A 17,030-nucleotide genomic window follows, 5' to 3' on the forward strand; every position below is an offset into this window, starting at 1 on the left:
TAGTGGTCGACCGGCTGGATCTGACGGTTCTCCTAGCTGTGGGCTGCCTCCTTCCCACATATGGGATTCTGCAATGGCATGGGGGAGGGCCCCAGGTGGCGCGGGGGTTGGATTTGATCTAGGAGGAGTGCCACTGGAGGTCGGGGTGGGATGTGAGGCTGCCTTTCCCGCGCGGCCTTTGCTTCCCCGCGGCCTATTCCCAGAGGAGGCGCGCGTCGTTGGCCATGACCACCCTGAACGGAGGAGTATTGAAGGTGGGAGGAGGGTTGGAGGTGGCAGCGCGCGACAGCCGGTGATACGTCTCGAACGTATCTATAATTTTTTTATTGTTCCATGCTATTATATTATCAATCTTGGATGTTTTATATACATTTACAATCAACTTTATATCATTTTTGGGACTAACCTATTAACTTAGTGCCCAGTGCCAGTTGCTGTTTTTTTGCTTGTTTTTGACTTTAGAGAATATCAGTACCAAACGAAGTCCAAATGCCATGAACTTTTTGGAGATTTTTTTTCTAGCGATAAGAGACCCTGAAAGCTTCAAGAGGGAACGAGAAGACGAAGGAGTGGCTTACTAGGCACCAGAGCGCGCGCCAGGGGCCTCTGGTGCGACCTAGTAGCTAGTGGGGCCCACAAGCCTCCATTTGACCTAACTCCGCCTCTATAAATACTCTAGAATCATAAAACCTACGGGAGAGTCCACGAAATACTTTTTCCGCCGCAACAATTTTTAGAACCACGAGATCCCATCTAGAGGCCTTTTCCGGCACTCTGCCGGAGGGGGAAACAATCACAGAGGGGTTCTTCATCATCCTTGCTGCCCCTCTGATGATGCGTGAGTAGTTTACCACGGACCTATGGGTCCATAGTTAGTAGCTAGATGGCTTCTTCTCTCTTTTTGATCTTCAATTCAATGTTCTCCTCGATGTTCTTGGAGATCTATTTGATGTAGTGACTTTTTGCGGTGTGTTTGTTGGGATCCGATGAATTGTGAGTTTATGATTAGATCTATCCGTGAATATTATTTGAGTTTTCTCTAAATTCTTCCATGCATGATTGTTATAGCCTTGTATTTCATCTCCGATTTATTGGTTTGGTTTGGCCAACTAGATTGATTTATCTTGCCATGAGAAGAGGTGCTTTGTGATGGGTTCGATCTTGCAGTGCTCAATCCCAGTGACAGAAAGGGACATGACACGCATGTATCGTTCCTATTAAGGGTAACAAGATGGGGTTTATTCATACGTGAGTTTATTTTGTCTACACCATGTCATCTTGCTTAAAGCATTACTCCGTTTTCTATAAACTTAATACACTAGATGCATGCTGGACAGTGGGCGATGTGTGGAGCAATAGTAGTAGATGCAGAATCGTTTCGGTCTACTAATCTTGAATGTGATGCCTATATACATGCTTATTGCCTTGGATATCGTCATAATTATTTGTTTTTCTGTCAATTGCCCAACAGTAATTTGTTTACACACTGTATGCTATTTTCATGAGAGAAGTCTCTAGTGAAAACTATGGCTCCCGGGTCTATTTCCTATCATATATTAAAACCAAAAATCCCTTGCTGCAACTTTCTTTTATTTATTTTATTTTATATTTTTGTCAGATCTATCTATCAAAACCTATACAATTTAATCTTACTTATAACCGTTGATGGATTGGCAACCCCTCTACGCGTTGGGTTGCAAGTATTTGTTCTTTGTGTGCAGATGCTGTTTACATAGTGTTGCTTGGTTCTCCTACTAAATTGATAACTTTGGTTTCATAACTGAGGGAAATATTTATCTCTACTGTACTTCATCATCCTCTCCTTTTCGAGGAAATCCCAACACAACTCACAAGTAGCAGCTGGCGGCGCACGACGAGTCGGGGTGGGGCACGACAGGAGGTCACGGCGTGCTGGATGAGGAGATGGGATTGGGAGCACAGTCCTGCGGGTGTTTTTCTTTCTTTTTCTCGCGCATACCGGTTCAATTAATTGACTTATCATGAGGACCGCGGGTTGAATACACAAAACATAAGGATCTTTCTGCAAAATTGCCGATGACGTACAAGCAGAAGTGATAGCTGAGTTATTATTACAAGGGCACCGCCTCTGAACCTCTGCCACTCCGCCAGCACGGCCCCTGAACCTCTCCTACTCCGCCGCCCCGCGCCTGAATCTCTCCTGCTACGCCCGCCGGGTCGTGCCTGAACCTCTCCTGCTCCGCCCGTGCGCGCCGCGCCTGAACCTCTCCTGCACCGCCCGCCCCTTAACTTCTCCTGCTCCGCCGCGGCTGGAAAGGAAGCGGGAGACGGCTGTAGCCGTCCGGCGACAATGGCTCGGCCACTCAACTTCTTCTGCTCCGCCGCACCGCCCCTGAACTTCTGCTGCTGCTCCGCCCGCACCTCACCTTCTCCTATCCGCTGCGTCTGGAAAGGAAGTGAGAGCGTCTGGATAAGACCCATGTTTTTTTTCCGTAAAAAATGAACTGTTTTCAGTAAAAGAGGAACTGCAGGTTGTATTACTAAAAACACAGGGGGATAATCGTTTTATTATTAGGAGATTAAAAAAATTATTAGGTAAAGAGTAAAGATGAATTATAATTATTAATGATAATTATAATTACATATATAGGTCCAGATGTTATTAAAGAGGAGCGCACCAAAGTGCCAAACCCCTCGAAAAAGCTGAAACCCCTCCCCCCTCAGTCCCCCATCCGCCGTCGGCTGCCCTCCCCACCCCACGAGACGGCGGCGGCGGCGGCGGCGACCGAGCAGCACCAGATCCTCTCCCCCCTCCTCGGTAACCTCCTCCCCCTCCTCTCCCCGCGCTCCTCCTGGTTGATTCCGCTTTCCCGTATCCGATCGATTCGTGCTCCGTTCCGAGCAGTCTGTTCGCTCCGCCGTGGGTCGGGAATCCGAATCCATCTGCCTGGTCCGTCCTCGAATGCGTCCGTCCCCGTCGGTCTGTTGCGAATCCCGTCGCCTGCTCGCCGTCGCTGCCTCGCTGAATGCCGCCGCTGCCGTAGGGTTTAGTTTTTTTTCCTTTCGCGGCGGCGAGACAGACGGGGTCATCGAACCCTCGCCGCCGCGCGGCCTCTCCCCTCCAAGGCCTCCTCCGTCGAAGCACGGAAGCGGTTTTATCGTGTGGCCGCTGTTCCTCCCCGCTGGCCCGCTCTACCGGACTGGTGTGGAGTGGGGAGTGGGGAGGGGAGATTCACCCATCTAGGTTTGAATTTTCCTTAGTAGCGACTAACCCTAACTTGTTCGAATTGTAAATAGGTTTATCCTGGTTTTTTCCTTGCTGCGAGCTAATGCTAATCCAAGGTGGGGTGTTTAACTGAGGCTAATGCTTCCTTGTTAGATCGACCCTGTTCGGGCCTTCTTGATACATGTCTTGTTAGATCCACCCTGTTCGGGCCTTCTTGATGCATGTTTGAGGGGGAAACAGTCGACCATGTTCTTTGTAGTATTGTTCTGTTACTACAAATTAACAGTGAATGCTGAACTTTGGTTAAATTATCTTCCTTAGTTTGTGCTTGTATAGTTGTTTTAAGCACACTCGTGCATCTTATTTTGGATCTAAATAGGCTTTCTACTGTGAACTGAGCGTCGCTCAGTTGGTGGGGACGCTTGAACGCTAACCTGTCCACCACGGTTCGACTGCCATTAGCGGAATTTATTTGGTGGGGTGCCTGGTGTCTCGGATGTTCTTGTACTCCCTCCGTCCCATAATGTAAGACGTTTTTTGACACTAGAGTCAAAAAACGTCTTACATTATGGGACGGAGGGAGTACAAACAATCCGCCAAGTGCTAGTGCCTTGTGGCTGAGTCTTCTTTCATATATACAAATAGACTTTCTGTTTTGCATCATATGTTTATAGTTAAATATGGAAGACTTGAATGCTGAAATGCGTAGACGAAGTTTCAAAATCTCCTTGCAGAAGTTGTGCATGATGGCTTCTGGAACATTGTATATTAGTGAAATTAGGAGTACTAGCAAAAGGGCACGTGCGTTGCAACGGGAGAAAAGAATACCACACGCTCTTAATTTAGAAAAAAAAAGGTCTATAATCTGAGTATTTGTAGCTACGACCCAAACAAAGATGGTCTTTGCCTACAAAAGGGCAAGTTCAAGATTTCACATGTCTTTGTAGATTTAATACGTACAAAGAAACGGGCAAGTGATCTTCAATTTCGTCCCCAATCCCGATTTTGCTGAGATGTTCATCCACAATCCGAATCAGTACCGATATGAAAGAAAGACGAATAATGCACTGTTTATTAAGATTACACCCTAGATAGTATTTTTTAAATGGTTAACAGGTAAAATAACATCATATTCAGATTCCATATATTTTTCTAATCAAATTCCATATATAATATGTTAAATTTAGAGTTACGGTTTAGAAGATACGAGTATTTAAAAAAACATTTAATATATAGTGCGGGTTTAATATAAGAAACATCAGGGGGGTTTCTATAAAATAGTATGACGGACTAAGAATACCTATTTCTTTTATTAGTAGGTATAGATTGTTTGTATGGTATCGTAGGCCTTTATTGAGTTTGTATATCCAACTAAGTTGGGTGATATTATTAATACCAAAAATTGATGCCTTTACATAGTAAACAATTGTTAGATATCCAACATAATAGTTCTTCTTACAGATATTTCCATTGCTTCAGTTCATTGTAGGAGCAAAGCAGTAAAAATGAATGCGCACCTCAGCTTTGAGGATGGCTGGAAGGTCCTGGAGCAGGGCATTGTGACATGTTCAAAGATTTTGGAGGGATCCACTGGTACAAGGCCTACTGTTGCTGAGTACATGAATTGCTATGAGTATGATTCTATCATTATCACGTGTAATATGTATATCTTAACTATTACCAGTGAAGCACTTAAATTTGGTGCTCATGATATGTCCATATACTTTTCCAGCTGTGCTTATAGAATGGCTGTGCAGACAACCAGCTATTGTGAAGAGATGTACAATGGTTACAAGGCTACACTTGCAGAATCTGTTCGTGCACTGGTACTATGTCGGCCTTTCATTCCATTTCACAGTTTTCTATTGCCGAGTCAGTATTTGTTGTTCTAACCAATCGACGCATTTAAGAGTGAGGAAATGATGAATGAAATCTTGTTTTTGAACTACTGACTTTTGTTTCCTCTGCTAGATCATATCTGCTGACCTAGTATTGGAAAACTTATTTAGGCATGGACGCATGTTTCTCCAGATCTCAGTGTTGGACGGCTATCATAACATTCACAAAAGTTTAGCATCATAGTGTTGTGTCATCTTGAACCAAGTTACAAACCAGATAATGTGAAAACAGATTATCTTTGACATATTGTGTAGGATTTCTTGTTGTAAAGGGAAACTTGGAACTAGATTATTTGCATTTGAAACCATAGTAGAATATTGTGATTTATGTTGACATAGCTATTTCACAGCACTTCCTGCGTTCTCGTGATAGTTCTTAACTAAAGCACCAAAAACAAACTAATGAAAGTGCTGCTGCTACGCTTTTCAGACTACAGGACAGCAGGTTTGATAAATAAGGGGGCCAATGCACATTCTTGCATGCATACATAATTTCCATGATATCATACTCCCTCCATCCATATATATAGGGCCTAATGTGTTTTTCGAGATTGCCTTTGACTATTGATAAGATTAACAGTATACGAGATGTATAATGTGAAAATTATATCACGAATTTGACGGTATGCTTTGTGTAACTTGCATGTCATATATTATTGCTCTAAAGTTAGCCTCGAAAAGTGCATTAGGCCCTATATATATGGATAGAGGGAGTATATAATTTCCATGTTTCTCTTTGCTTCAGATGCTAAAGAAATGCCTTTGTTAGCATGAAAGATATGCATCATTCTTCCCTCTGTTGACTTTGTTCTGCTTATTTACTTAGGTTTGCCCCCATCTGATGCACCAGAGAGACGGCTACCTTTTGAGACAGCTTGCGAAAATGTGGTCCAACTATTGTATCATGGTTAAATGTGTATCTGGCTTCTTCAACTATTTGGACCGTTGCTTTGTTGAGCAAAGAAAGCTACCTTGTCTTGAAGACACTGCTGCCACTTCTTTTTTCTCTACAGTAAGTGACTAAGTGTTATGCGAGAAATATTTTTGTTTTCACATCCGTTTGTTTTTATAACATGTTTCTTACACATTTTCTACCTAATATTTATGGACTTTTTTCCTTTTGCTAGGTCTTTTCCTTCTTCAGTCATGAAGTATCAGACGCTCTGCTGACTTCGGTAATTCTTAGATAGCTATTATTGCCTGGTTGTTGTTAAAAGCATTTTCTTCTGTACATAACAATTGATTGATCCAGATTCGCCAAGAGCGTGATGGAATCAATGTTGATATGGACATCTTGATGGGCATTATGCGTGGCATATGTCGCTCTGAAGTCAAATCCTTCATGAAAAATGCTGTTGTTCAAGATACATATGCTTACTACTCCAGGAAAAGTTCTGAATGGATTGTTCAGTACCCTCTACAAGATTACCTTGCCAAGGTCAGTAATTTAATCTTAACTAATGGGTCACCGAGTAGGTGTTATTTATTTCTTTTTAGTTTCTTAACACTGTTTATATGTGTGATATCTGTAGGTTCAGGATTGTATGGAGAAGGAAACCATGAGATTGATGAGCTATCTGTGTATTGCTGAGGGAGATAGCACAGAGCTCTGTTTGAAGGTTCTCTTTAATTAAGAAAAAATAAATATGTTTTCACTTTACAGCTTGAACATGTTTGCCTTCTTCCAGTAGTAGTATGTAGGGTTGGTACCTCTTCTGTTGTGTTATTTGATGATTCATATTCGGTTTCCAATATCTGTGTCCTGGACATTTGGTTCCTAGTAATTTGGTCCTGCTTCTAAAATGCCAAAATAAGATGTCGATATGGAAGTAAAATACGTTATTATGATTGGCTCAATTAGCAAATGTCTTAATTGTCCGAGACCACAGAAATTCAGCTACTTGAATCATGCAAAATGCTATTTCCCGACATATTTCTGATCCGTTTACTGCCTCCACTCCTGTTGCAGGTTGTTAGTGCTCCATTGATGCAAACTTATGACAGCTATGCAAGAGAGAAACAGATTGGTGGCCAACTTTTGCTTCAAACATACAAGGTGAACTCAGTTGCACTTGCATCATCGTTTGTTACTACTTAATTTGTTTTTCCTTTTTGGATTACGACTAACCATTCCATTACTCATATCAGACTGTAGAGGATGATCTGCTGGCCAGATGCAGTCGCTTGACAATTGACAGCGGTGTGGACAACAGTTCTGGCAGTTACATGGAGTAGAAAGGAAATGTGCTTCAGCTAACATTCATCGTTAACCAAGCTTACATACAGGAAGGGGTTCTAGAACATGGCCTACATCTGGGGGAATTTTTTGTGCGGTTCGTTTTTTGGTACCAAAGCAGAACTCGTGTACTGTGGATTTTGTTGGCAAGGTTTGACTAGATTAAACGCTATACTGAATCTGCAGGGGATACCTCTTTAGGCGCCGCCTCCTACCCCATTATGGTCAACAGCATTTGAAATGTACAGGATGGCGGGTCAATTTATGCCAATGGCAGTTTATTTTGATCGTCGTCTATCGAACATTAGGCCGGTCAGCACCTAGCACTCTTAGTGGCTGAACATGGATTATGTCATGACACCAGAATGATTGGTGCATCGCCTGTGCCTTTGGTGTGCTTCTGATGCTGCCTATGGTTTAATCTTATCTATGACTTGATGCTACTTCTCTGTGTTTGTGTGCTTGCCTACATTGCTAAACTGTAGATTAGATGGGTTTATGTTTCTTCCTGGTGTAGTTTGCCGGTAAGGTTGCAAAGTTGCTATTATGATCTTGAGCCAGTGTGTGGTAATTGTTTGCAATTTTAGATTCTATAAACCCAGCTTGCATTATGAATGGTTCATGGATCGTATACCTTGTTGGCCTGATTTGGAGTGATTCTCGCAGCATAATCGTATGTGAATCTCATTTTTTGGGAAGTGCTGAAACTATTTCAGCAACATTTGAAGAGGGTACTTGGCCATAGTAACCTTTGCACTCTCTTACTTTCTAGTGATTGATAAAGGGTTTTCTTTCCAATTGATTGAAAGAATAACCTTTGAGGAGAATATCAGCTTCCAATAAAACACACACTTTTAATTGGCAAATTGTACATTACTGCCAAGCGTATTCAGGATTAGCAGATGCACCATGAATCTTAATTACTTGCATTATTACCGCACACAAGCATAATATAGGATTGTATTGATCTTGTGAAATGCAGTGCCTTCTTGCCCTGGAGTTTGTTGGATGTAGTGATGGCTGCACTCACCGTGGTTGTACCTCCGGGCATGGCTCGCCGTCGGCAACGAGCTCTGCCAGATGGCCGAGCTCGACAACGTAGGTCGGCGTATAGAAGGACACTATGGACGGCCGGTCCTTCTCGCTGTCGGTCACTGCCCGGAGGAGCTCGACGCTGCCGTTCGTGAGCACCTCAGAGGCAGAGCGAGTCGCGGAGGTTGACTACAAGGGCGTGCAGGACGGGGTGGACGGGCAGGCAGGTGCCGCCCTCCACCTGCAGTCCTGTGCGTCCAGCATAATGCTGGAGCATGGTGACCGTGCTTCCGTCGGAGCGCGCGCTGAGCCCCAGCACCGGGTCCGGCCGCGGGCACGCGTAGAAGTTCATCCGCACCGCGTCGCCGAACATGACCGTACGTTCTTGGAGCCAGGTCTAACGTGTCGGCCATGTGCCCCAGGAGGCATAGGCAGAGCGTCCTGACCTCGGCGGAGTACCTTTTGAGCGTGCCGGCGTGCAGCGACGGGCGCGGCGACAGGGAGCTCTCGGCCATGGCGGCGCTACCGGCTAGAGGTTTTTTTTTAGGATCTCTAGAGGGAAATATTTATGTGGCTTGATACAAAAATATCCGAAGCCACTCAAAAGTTTTCAGGATTATTGGATTCATATTTTATACATAGTAAATATAAATCCAATTCAAATAGTTACTTATTTAATTCAAAGTCCCCAAAATAAATACTTTTAAGCCTCTAAAAATATTGGTTTGTGTTTTTGCTCTGGACAATATTTTTAAGGTTTAACATGAACATTTTCTTGGGATCATTTGAGGAGATTTTTAGTTTGATCATTTTAAAAATGATTTCTGAGGCTTTGGAAATTCACTCGATTCAAATTCCTCTGAAATGAAACATGATGCATGGGTGCTCACTGATGCAACTAATTACAGACAATTTTCTAGGGTTGTGACAGAAAGCTTGGGCTGCCGGGTGAAGGCCGGCGATAGGGCGAGCACCAGCGTTTTCCACCAGCCGAGCTTCTGGTGGTCGTCGAAGGCGAAGGTGTGGCCTTAGCCCTGGATGCCGCCCGGCGCCAGCACCAGCATGTAGAACTCCCTCGCCAGCCTCTCCATCTCCTCCAGCAGCTCGCCGTTGATGCCATGGTTCACCACCTACATGCGCGCGCACACACACAGCTGACTTTACAGTTATAGACGATTGATGAAGTGTTTCAGTGGGCAGTTGGTGCATGCTGCTGACCTGGAAGAAGCCCCACTCCTCGCAGGCTCGCCTGAGCTTGCCCAGCTCGGCCCCGCCGCCGTGCCGAAGCTCGCCGTCGTTGTTCCCGTCCGCGCCTGTAACATGGAAGACCCCACACAAGACACAACCCACAAAACTAGAACATGGCACACGCGCGTGACAAAAATCGAAGACCCGGAACCTCAAAACTACGTCATCAGGTGGCAGCAGCAAAAAGCTGCACAAGCCCCTTGCTCCGGCCAAGCACCAGAGTTGTCCTTCCTCCCAAATCCTACTAAGAATAGCTGGACACTCCACGCGGCTCCATTAAACACACAATCATTCGGATGCTTCCACAACATCCAGAACCCCAAAGTGATCAGCGAGTTAAGCCCCCGTTTGAAGATATCTGGAGGCAAAGAATTGATTCTCAACCACCAATATATTAGAGAACACATTATATTCAGTGTGTGGTGAGAAGTCTGGTAAACCAGAGTGACGGAAGAGGATGCACCAAACTTGTCTAGAGAAGACACAATTTCTCAAACTGTGTTGGTCGTCTTTGGTTCTTGATCACGCAGGGGGCATTAACTCGGGTGGGGCAATCCCCTTTGTGCCAATAGTCAAACATCTATTGTGCACTTCTAGCCATAGGAAAAATTGAAACTGTTCTGTACAAACAATGCATATGGTCATTTAATTTGGTATCATGTTCTAGAAGCTCGACATAATGATCATGAAATTACGAATAATTAGAAATGGCTCCACATGGGTGATACTTCTTTTGACATATCATTTATTTTGGATGTGGAAACATTTGTTTCCTATGGTACAACTATCAAAAAATTCTGCACTCACTCTCGACAAACTATCGTTGCCCTTGCATTTGCGAGGGCCACCTTGCTAGTTTAGATAAATAAACAAATGTAATGCATGATAATTGAAAGAAGACAACGTTAGTGACCCTATATTTATGGCGATTCATGCGAATGAGAACCACTGCATGTAGCTATATTAATCCCCGTTTACTGGGCATCGCTAGTGATAGACATGCATCAGCGAGAGGAGCAGACGGTTGCATGCAGGTTGCCTAGCCCTAGTTTCATGAAAGAAAATTTCGCTCATGATAATTTAGACGCGCCTTGGTCGCGCTACCTTAGATTCCCGTCCAGAGAGGTTTGTCTATGACTATGGCTTTTGCAGTTTTTTTCACTTGTGGCTTCCTCGCCCTCTCCCATTCTTTCCTCCTGCTCCATCAATTTTTCCAACGAAGCTCGACCGCCGATTTGCAATGGAAGCCGGCTTGAATACCGTGGGAGAAAATCAAGCCAACTTGGATCTCAACTGATTGCTCTTGGGAGAATTCGGACACTAGAAGGTAATTAAATTTCTCCACCTATCTGTGCTCGCTCAATTTTAATATAGGTCGTTTTTATTTCAGATTAATTAAGTCTTTCCTGTAGCCTCAGAATGAATTCGAACGAGGGAGAAAAATAATAATTCATGGTCTCGTGAATGACGCGATATTTTCATATTTTACTCACAAATTAGGGCATTGTGTTTCTTTGGACTGTCAGTGGAATTGATATGTCATTGACGTAGCACATTGGTTGATTAAAAGTATAACAAAATACCAAGTACTTCATAGGGTTTTCATTGTTGCATGAAATGGATTTGATAAAAAAAGGGGGCTCTGTTACATTGAGATGCTGAATTCGAGTACTCCCCACTTGTGCAAAGAGGTTTTGGGTTCGACGCGGCCTCTCTGCATTGCATTGTGCAAAGTTAAGGCTTGTCTCTTATAACCCTTCCCCCAATCCCACGAGGTGTGGAAGCTTGTAGCACTCAGTCTGCCCAGGCTTATGAAATATGTTTCCAAAAGTTACCTCAGATAATTTTTTTAATCTTTGTATCTATCATATTTTTATTCTCAGTAACTATATTATTTAGTAAAATTGCTCTAACTATATTTCTTCCTGCTAGCTATCGTCAATTAATGTCATGTATGGCTCAAGGTGAGATTAGTAGAGCAGAAACTCTGAACATCAACGAATTGGAGAATTTGATGGGAAGGAAGCTAACTTACTATTGATCAATCTACAAAGATCATGATCAACGAAGAAAATTGTGCATAATTTTTCAAGTTCCAAAATATATTAAACAAGTTGACAAGTTATCTTACGAGCCAAAAATGTTGTCCATTGGGCCTTATTACCATGGAAATTCTTCCCTGCAGTTTATGGAGAAAGTAAAATGGAACTGCTTAGATTATGTTCTTAAACTGAACTGTAGAGAAAAGTTGGAGGTCTATCTAACAGCAATGGAGAGTCTGGAGAAGCAGACAAGGAGTTGCTATTCTGAGGAAGTTTCTCTAGGAAGTGACATGTTCCTGCGAATGATCCTGCTTGATGGATGCTTTTTACTTGTTTATCTTGGTGGAACGGATAGCTTAGATTGGTGCGTTAATGAACATAATGCAACTGGTAGTAATTATCAGGGCAGAGAACCACTTCAATACATAATAGCACAACAGGAGGATATTATGGAGCATGCTTCACATAAGGGAATAAGAAGTACTGAAAGTATGAGATTGCTTGCTGGTACATCATCCAATTTATGTTCAACGGAAGGTGTGGAACTTGACCATATTAGTACAGGCGAACAATGCTATGATCGGAAGGATCCTGACCAATCCAAATGTGACCCAATTTCTGATTGGCATCACAGCCATGCATTTCGTGACCTACTTCTTCTTGAGAACCAACTACCATTTTCCATTGTGAAGAGAATATATGGGTTACTTGTGGGAGAAGATGCTCCAAATCTACTTACTGAGAAGGTCTGTAAATATTTAGAACTCAATATTAAGAAGTACACAACAGTTGCTCGTAAATTTGATGGGCAAAAAGACTTCCACCACTTGCTCCAGTTGTGTCATATGTACTTCCGACCTCAACAAAGGATTCAACCAGAGCAACATTTTCAAATTAGGAACAGATGGTTGCATCCCTCTCACCACTTTGTGGCGCACATATCTCAAAAGAAGTTATTTCGAAGACTTTTCTACCAATCCACAGACATCTCATGTAAGTTCTTGTCAGACACTGAATCGGTGGCAACGAGCAGAACAATATCATGAAGCTGGAATTGAGTTTAAGAGCAAAGAGCACAACAAACATAACCCACCTTCTCTTCTAGACATCACTTTTGACAAGGGTAAGGTGGAGATTCCATGCTTGCTTATTGATGAAAATACCATTTGCCTCTTCAGGAACTTGGTTGCATTTGAGCAAACATGCTCGCAGTTTGGAAATGATGTCACTGCCTATATCGCTTTTATTTCCCAGCTTGTCAGTACACCATGTGATGTTGCACTGCTTGCTCGCAAAGGAATAATCCTGCACCACTTGCGTACCGATGAAGAAGTGTCAACTCTTTTCAGTAGGCTGGGCAAGAACGTGGACTTTGATCAGAATGGTGCATACTATCTTAATCCAGTTTGCCGTATGATGGAAGAGTATTATCAGAATCGCGTAAATAGATGGATGGCCTGGTTGTGGCATAACCATCTCAGAAATCCATGGTTGGTCTTAGCGGTAGTAGCAGCAGCTATCGTTCTTCTCTGCACGGTTATCCAATCATTGTTAGCCTTGCTTGCGTATTTGGATCAAACAACAGATACTGATTAGGCAACTAGGTGCGCACTAGTTTACCCAACCCATAAGGAGACAGTCTACTTGTAGTTGTCTTAATAGAAGGTTAAATGCTTCTGTGTTTTCTGTCAGCAGGTTCCACATATTTTTTTTTTTGAAAAGAAGGATTATCCCCGGCCTCTGCATAAAAAAAAATGTTCCACATAATTTGAGAACATTGGGTTGAACAACTCTGTACTCCTCTAGGCAGATTAAACCAATGAGGCACATCCTGCCATTGGAAGCCATTTGTTAGTGCCGCCATTTTAAGATGCCTTCTGGGAGTCCTAAACAAGTGGTAAGAGTCCATGATAAAGAGATCGATTCCTTCCCCTTTGCTGGCCCTGTTTTTGCTTCTGTTTTTTTTATCTAGACCAGATCAAGCAATGAAGCAATTGAGTGGACTCGAATGCCACCTTAATCCTCCTTGACTAAGCATCCCTCCTAATTTTAAGTTAGCGAGATGGTTAATAGAGTACAAATATAAACTTCCATGGGGTGATTAAACCACTGAAAGATATTTTTCGACAAAGGGTGAATTTTATTAGCTCAAATTGAAGCATCAAGAGGATACAAATACAATGAGCACACACCCAACCTCTGTATAGTTAGGATGCACATAACCAACATTGACACACGCACACTAAAAACATGCCAGCAATTAACAAAGTCATAAGACCAAAGTTATGCGTAAACGAGGAAAAACAAGAAAAAAACGATCAGATCTATCATTGGCAAACTATAGCGATGATCATATCCGCACCGACCATCTCATGACACCACACGAGGGGCGAGGTTCTTCAACAACAACGCCTTCAGGAAGGGAGTGGCACTCAAGCGCCTCCGTCACCGGATTGAACGACCCGAGGTCAGAATCTAGGTTTTCACCCTGAAGAACTAGTCCGAACAAGATATGAGGACCAGGTGGAGTTTAAAATTTAAAATAATTGGGATCCAGCATCTGTGGTGAAAGATGAGATTTCTCATGCCTTATTTTGGAAGAAAAAATCTGCACCATGTCATCGTTTGGACATTCTACTCCATTATTATGTGTAGATCGTCGGCCGGGATCGATGATCATCTTACTCTGATATGGGCTGTAAAATTATTTGGCTTGCAGGTATGTAGAGTTATGACTTCAAGTTGTAACTTTGATGGTTAGTAGATTTCATAGAATGAAACATTTTAAAATTCGTTCAAACATCTCGGTGGATTGGCATAATGTATTTACTGTTCATTCTATGACTTATGTCTTTCAAATGAAAGTGAATCATTTCTTTCGTGTAATGTTTCTTTGTTGGCGAGTTTGCCAAAGTAGTACTTTCATACATTGCCGCACGATCCAATTTTTTGAGCAACTTCCCAGTGTGAACTTGCATTTTATACTGGCCAAATCAGATGTAGGTTTGTTAGCACTAGAGAGTGCTATGTTGAAAACATGGTACCATAATTTTTTTTGAAAACGAGGAGCACCACCGGCCTCTGCATCCGAAAAACATGGTACCATATACCGAGAATGTTAACGCCATTGCAACACTATGAACCTCTTAAACAGCTTCACGGTGCAAAGTTCATTGGGCAAATTCATTAGTAGTTGGTGACCGGATCAATGCACATGTACATTGTAATAACAAGCCTTATGATATCCATGTTCTATACCTGGTTTAACATATGTTCTCAGGTACTTCCCTTTAGCTATCTCAATGTATTAATGGTTTACTTTCATAGCTGACATTGCAAAAACCTCATTATTTATTTAATCACTTGAACAAAAGAAAAGTTTTTTTTCTTTCACATTTCATTGAAGTGGTCTTACCAAATTTCCAAAGTTGCAACTAGCTCGAAATTATAACCGTAGATTTCTATGATAATTATGATTTGTGGGCAGATTTTAGTGTACCTAAGGAGATATTATCAAAAATTTCTATGGATTCTTATGTGCATTGTTTTACTTCGTGGAGTCATTGGTGTTGATTACTGAAGCTATGGCTCCATGCCAGGCAGCACAATGCTTGAAAAGGTTGTAAGAAGTTGATGAAATATATACAAATTTTATTTCCATATTCTGCATATAGAAAGGACGATATCATCTTTTGAAGCAACGTGGAAACAGAGTGAAAAGTATCTTTGACGTCCACATATTTATTTCTGTGTCGAGGATCGTCATATGGCAGATGCGTTACCTGACTTTGTTGTGGGTGTAAGCTATTGTTTTATTTCATCACAAAAAAAAGTAAGTTATCGTTTTATTGTCATTACTTTGTAATCTAAACACTGCTCGGTCTTGGTCTTGACAACCGCTTAGGGAATTTCTAACTGATCCCCTAAAATATATAGGAGGATCCGACCGAGTAAACCTCAGTGGAGTATTTATACTTCACTAAGTTTTGGTCGGTTCTAGCCGATTTCCTAAATTAAGCGGAGTAAAACATAAATTTGTATAAATTCAACCTAGTTTCAACCTAAATTGGCATACATTTAAACATAAGTTCAACATAGTCTTGACAACCGAATATTAAACCTAAATTCAAATTTAAACTTGACTGTACTACTCATCGGCCATAGTGGAGGTCGAGCCAATCTTTCCTCGACAGGCCACCGCCGGTGAGACATGGGTCCGGCCCGGTGCCGTCATCGTCGCAGCCGGGAAAGATATGCCACCACTCCTTGACGTCGAACTCCTGCTCCTCCTTGCCCCCCTCCTCGCCGCCTTGCACCTCGTCGTCGGAGGTGACGATGACCTCCCCGCCATTGTCGGTGAATATCGCCCGCTTTGCCTTCATGAGCCCTGCGTGCTGGCGGCAGAGGTCCGCCCCGCCTCGAGGCGCTTCCTCGCCTCTCGGTGCTCCCGAGCCATCGCCGCACTCATCCCACCCGGTGCCGGCAGGACAAGGCGGACCAGCGCTGTCTCAAAAGGGAAGTTGAGCCTCGTGGCGGAGCGGTGGAACTGGACTTGCCACCGGTCGTATTCCATTGCCGCGAGCTCCACCGTATGGAACGACCCGACCCACTTCCTCGTGTGCATCTCCCGGTCGGTGATCTCCGCCATCCATGTCCCCCATGCGCGCTGTCGGATGCCGATGTATGTCCTCTGCGGCGCCAACAGCGGAGGGAGGCCTGGGATGTCAGCGAACCAGGCGGGGGCCAACGGATCGGGCATGTGGCGGCGGCTGGAGGATGCGCCTCTAGACAACGAACCGCGGCATGGCGGCGGGGACCTCCGACCACCTCGTCCGTCCACTGGGCGGAGAGGGGGGCGGCGGGGCGGGGGGCGGCGGGAGGAGAGGCAGAGGAGTGGAAGAGAGAGTGAGATTTTGTACTCAGGTGCCGAGCGGTGGAGTAAATATAGGAAGAACTGCGGTGGCTGAGAATAACTTTTACTCCTCTAAGGCCAAATGGGGATCAGCTAGGTGCCGGTTAGAGGAGTAAAACCGGGTTTTTACTCCTCGAACCAGTTATTGGTTATCTGTTAGAAATGCCCTTACATGGTAAACCTGAGCATCAGCGCAGCTCTTGGCAAATGAAGAATTTGGTCTTATTGCGAGGAGCAGCAGCTCACCTAGCCGAATCATCGGATGTACTGCATTCATGTGGACAATACAAGAAACACAGAGAATCTTCTATACTCATGACTGTAATAGTCTACAATGTGCATACAGAATCCAACTATTTAGTTGGTTATGCACTCTGTTGCTCCCATAACACCCTAGGCTCTGCCTTTTTGCGCACCTGAACTGGTAACATCGCAACGGAAAACAGAGCAAAAAAGT

The 17,030-nt window shown here is 43.5% G+C and overlaps 1 protein-coding gene and 1 pseudogene across 2 annotated transcripts; one reads left to right on the forward strand and one right to left on the reverse strand.

Moving 5' to 3' along the window:
- Positions 1-2,654: 2,654 nt before the first annotated feature.
- Positions 2,655-7,782, forward strand: LOC109782012 (cullin-1). 2 transcript variants are annotated; one of them, XM_020340602.4, is made up of 9 exons: positions 2,655-2,797; positions 4,685-4,838; positions 4,938-5,031; positions 5,930-6,115; positions 6,231-6,278; positions 6,356-6,541; positions 6,636-6,722; positions 7,073-7,159; positions 7,252-7,782. In XM_020340602.4, the coding sequence occupies exons 2-9, from the start codon at positions 4,711-4,713 to the stop codon at positions 7,336-7,338; spliced, it is 903 nt and encodes a 300-aa protein (XP_020196191.1). In that variant the 5' UTR covers positions 2,655-2,797; positions 4,685-4,710; the 3' UTR covers positions 7,339-7,782. The 2 variants fall into 2 exon arrangements, with proteins under 2 accessions (XP_020196191.1, XP_073367259.1); XM_073511158.1 differs by having other exon boundaries at positions 2,672-2,797; positions 4,685-5,031.
- Positions 7,783-7,991: 209 nt separating this feature from the next.
- On the reverse strand, positions 7,992-14,789 carry LOC109782021 (protein LATERAL BRANCHING OXIDOREDUCTASE 1-like; annotated as a pseudogene).
- Positions 14,790-17,030: the final 2,241 nt, after the last annotated feature.

Source organism: Aegilops tauschii, chromosome 3, assembly GCF_002575655.3.
Source record: "Aegilops tauschii subsp. strangulata cultivar AL8/78 chromosome 3, Aet v6.0, whole genome shotgun sequence".
Taxonomy (NCBI): Eukaryota; Viridiplantae; Streptophyta; class Magnoliopsida; order Poales; family Poaceae; genus Aegilops; species Aegilops tauschii.

What these genes read in the sequence shown, in the direction of transcription:
- LOC109782012 (XM_073511158.1), top strand. Translation starts at nt 4,711, where the DNA reads ATGAATGCGCACCTCAGCTTTGAGGATGGCTGGAAGGTCCTGGAGCAG. An exon ending in TACAAGATTACCTTGCCAAG is followed by an intron (nt 6,542 to 6,635) that starts GTCAGTAATTTA and finishes TGATATCTGTAG; the next exon opens with GTTCAGGATTGTATGGAGAA. An exon ending in TTTTGCTTCAAACATACAAG is followed by an intron (nt 7,160 to 7,251) that starts GTGAACTCAGTT and finishes TACTCATATCAG; the next exon opens with ACTGTAGAGGATGATCTGCT.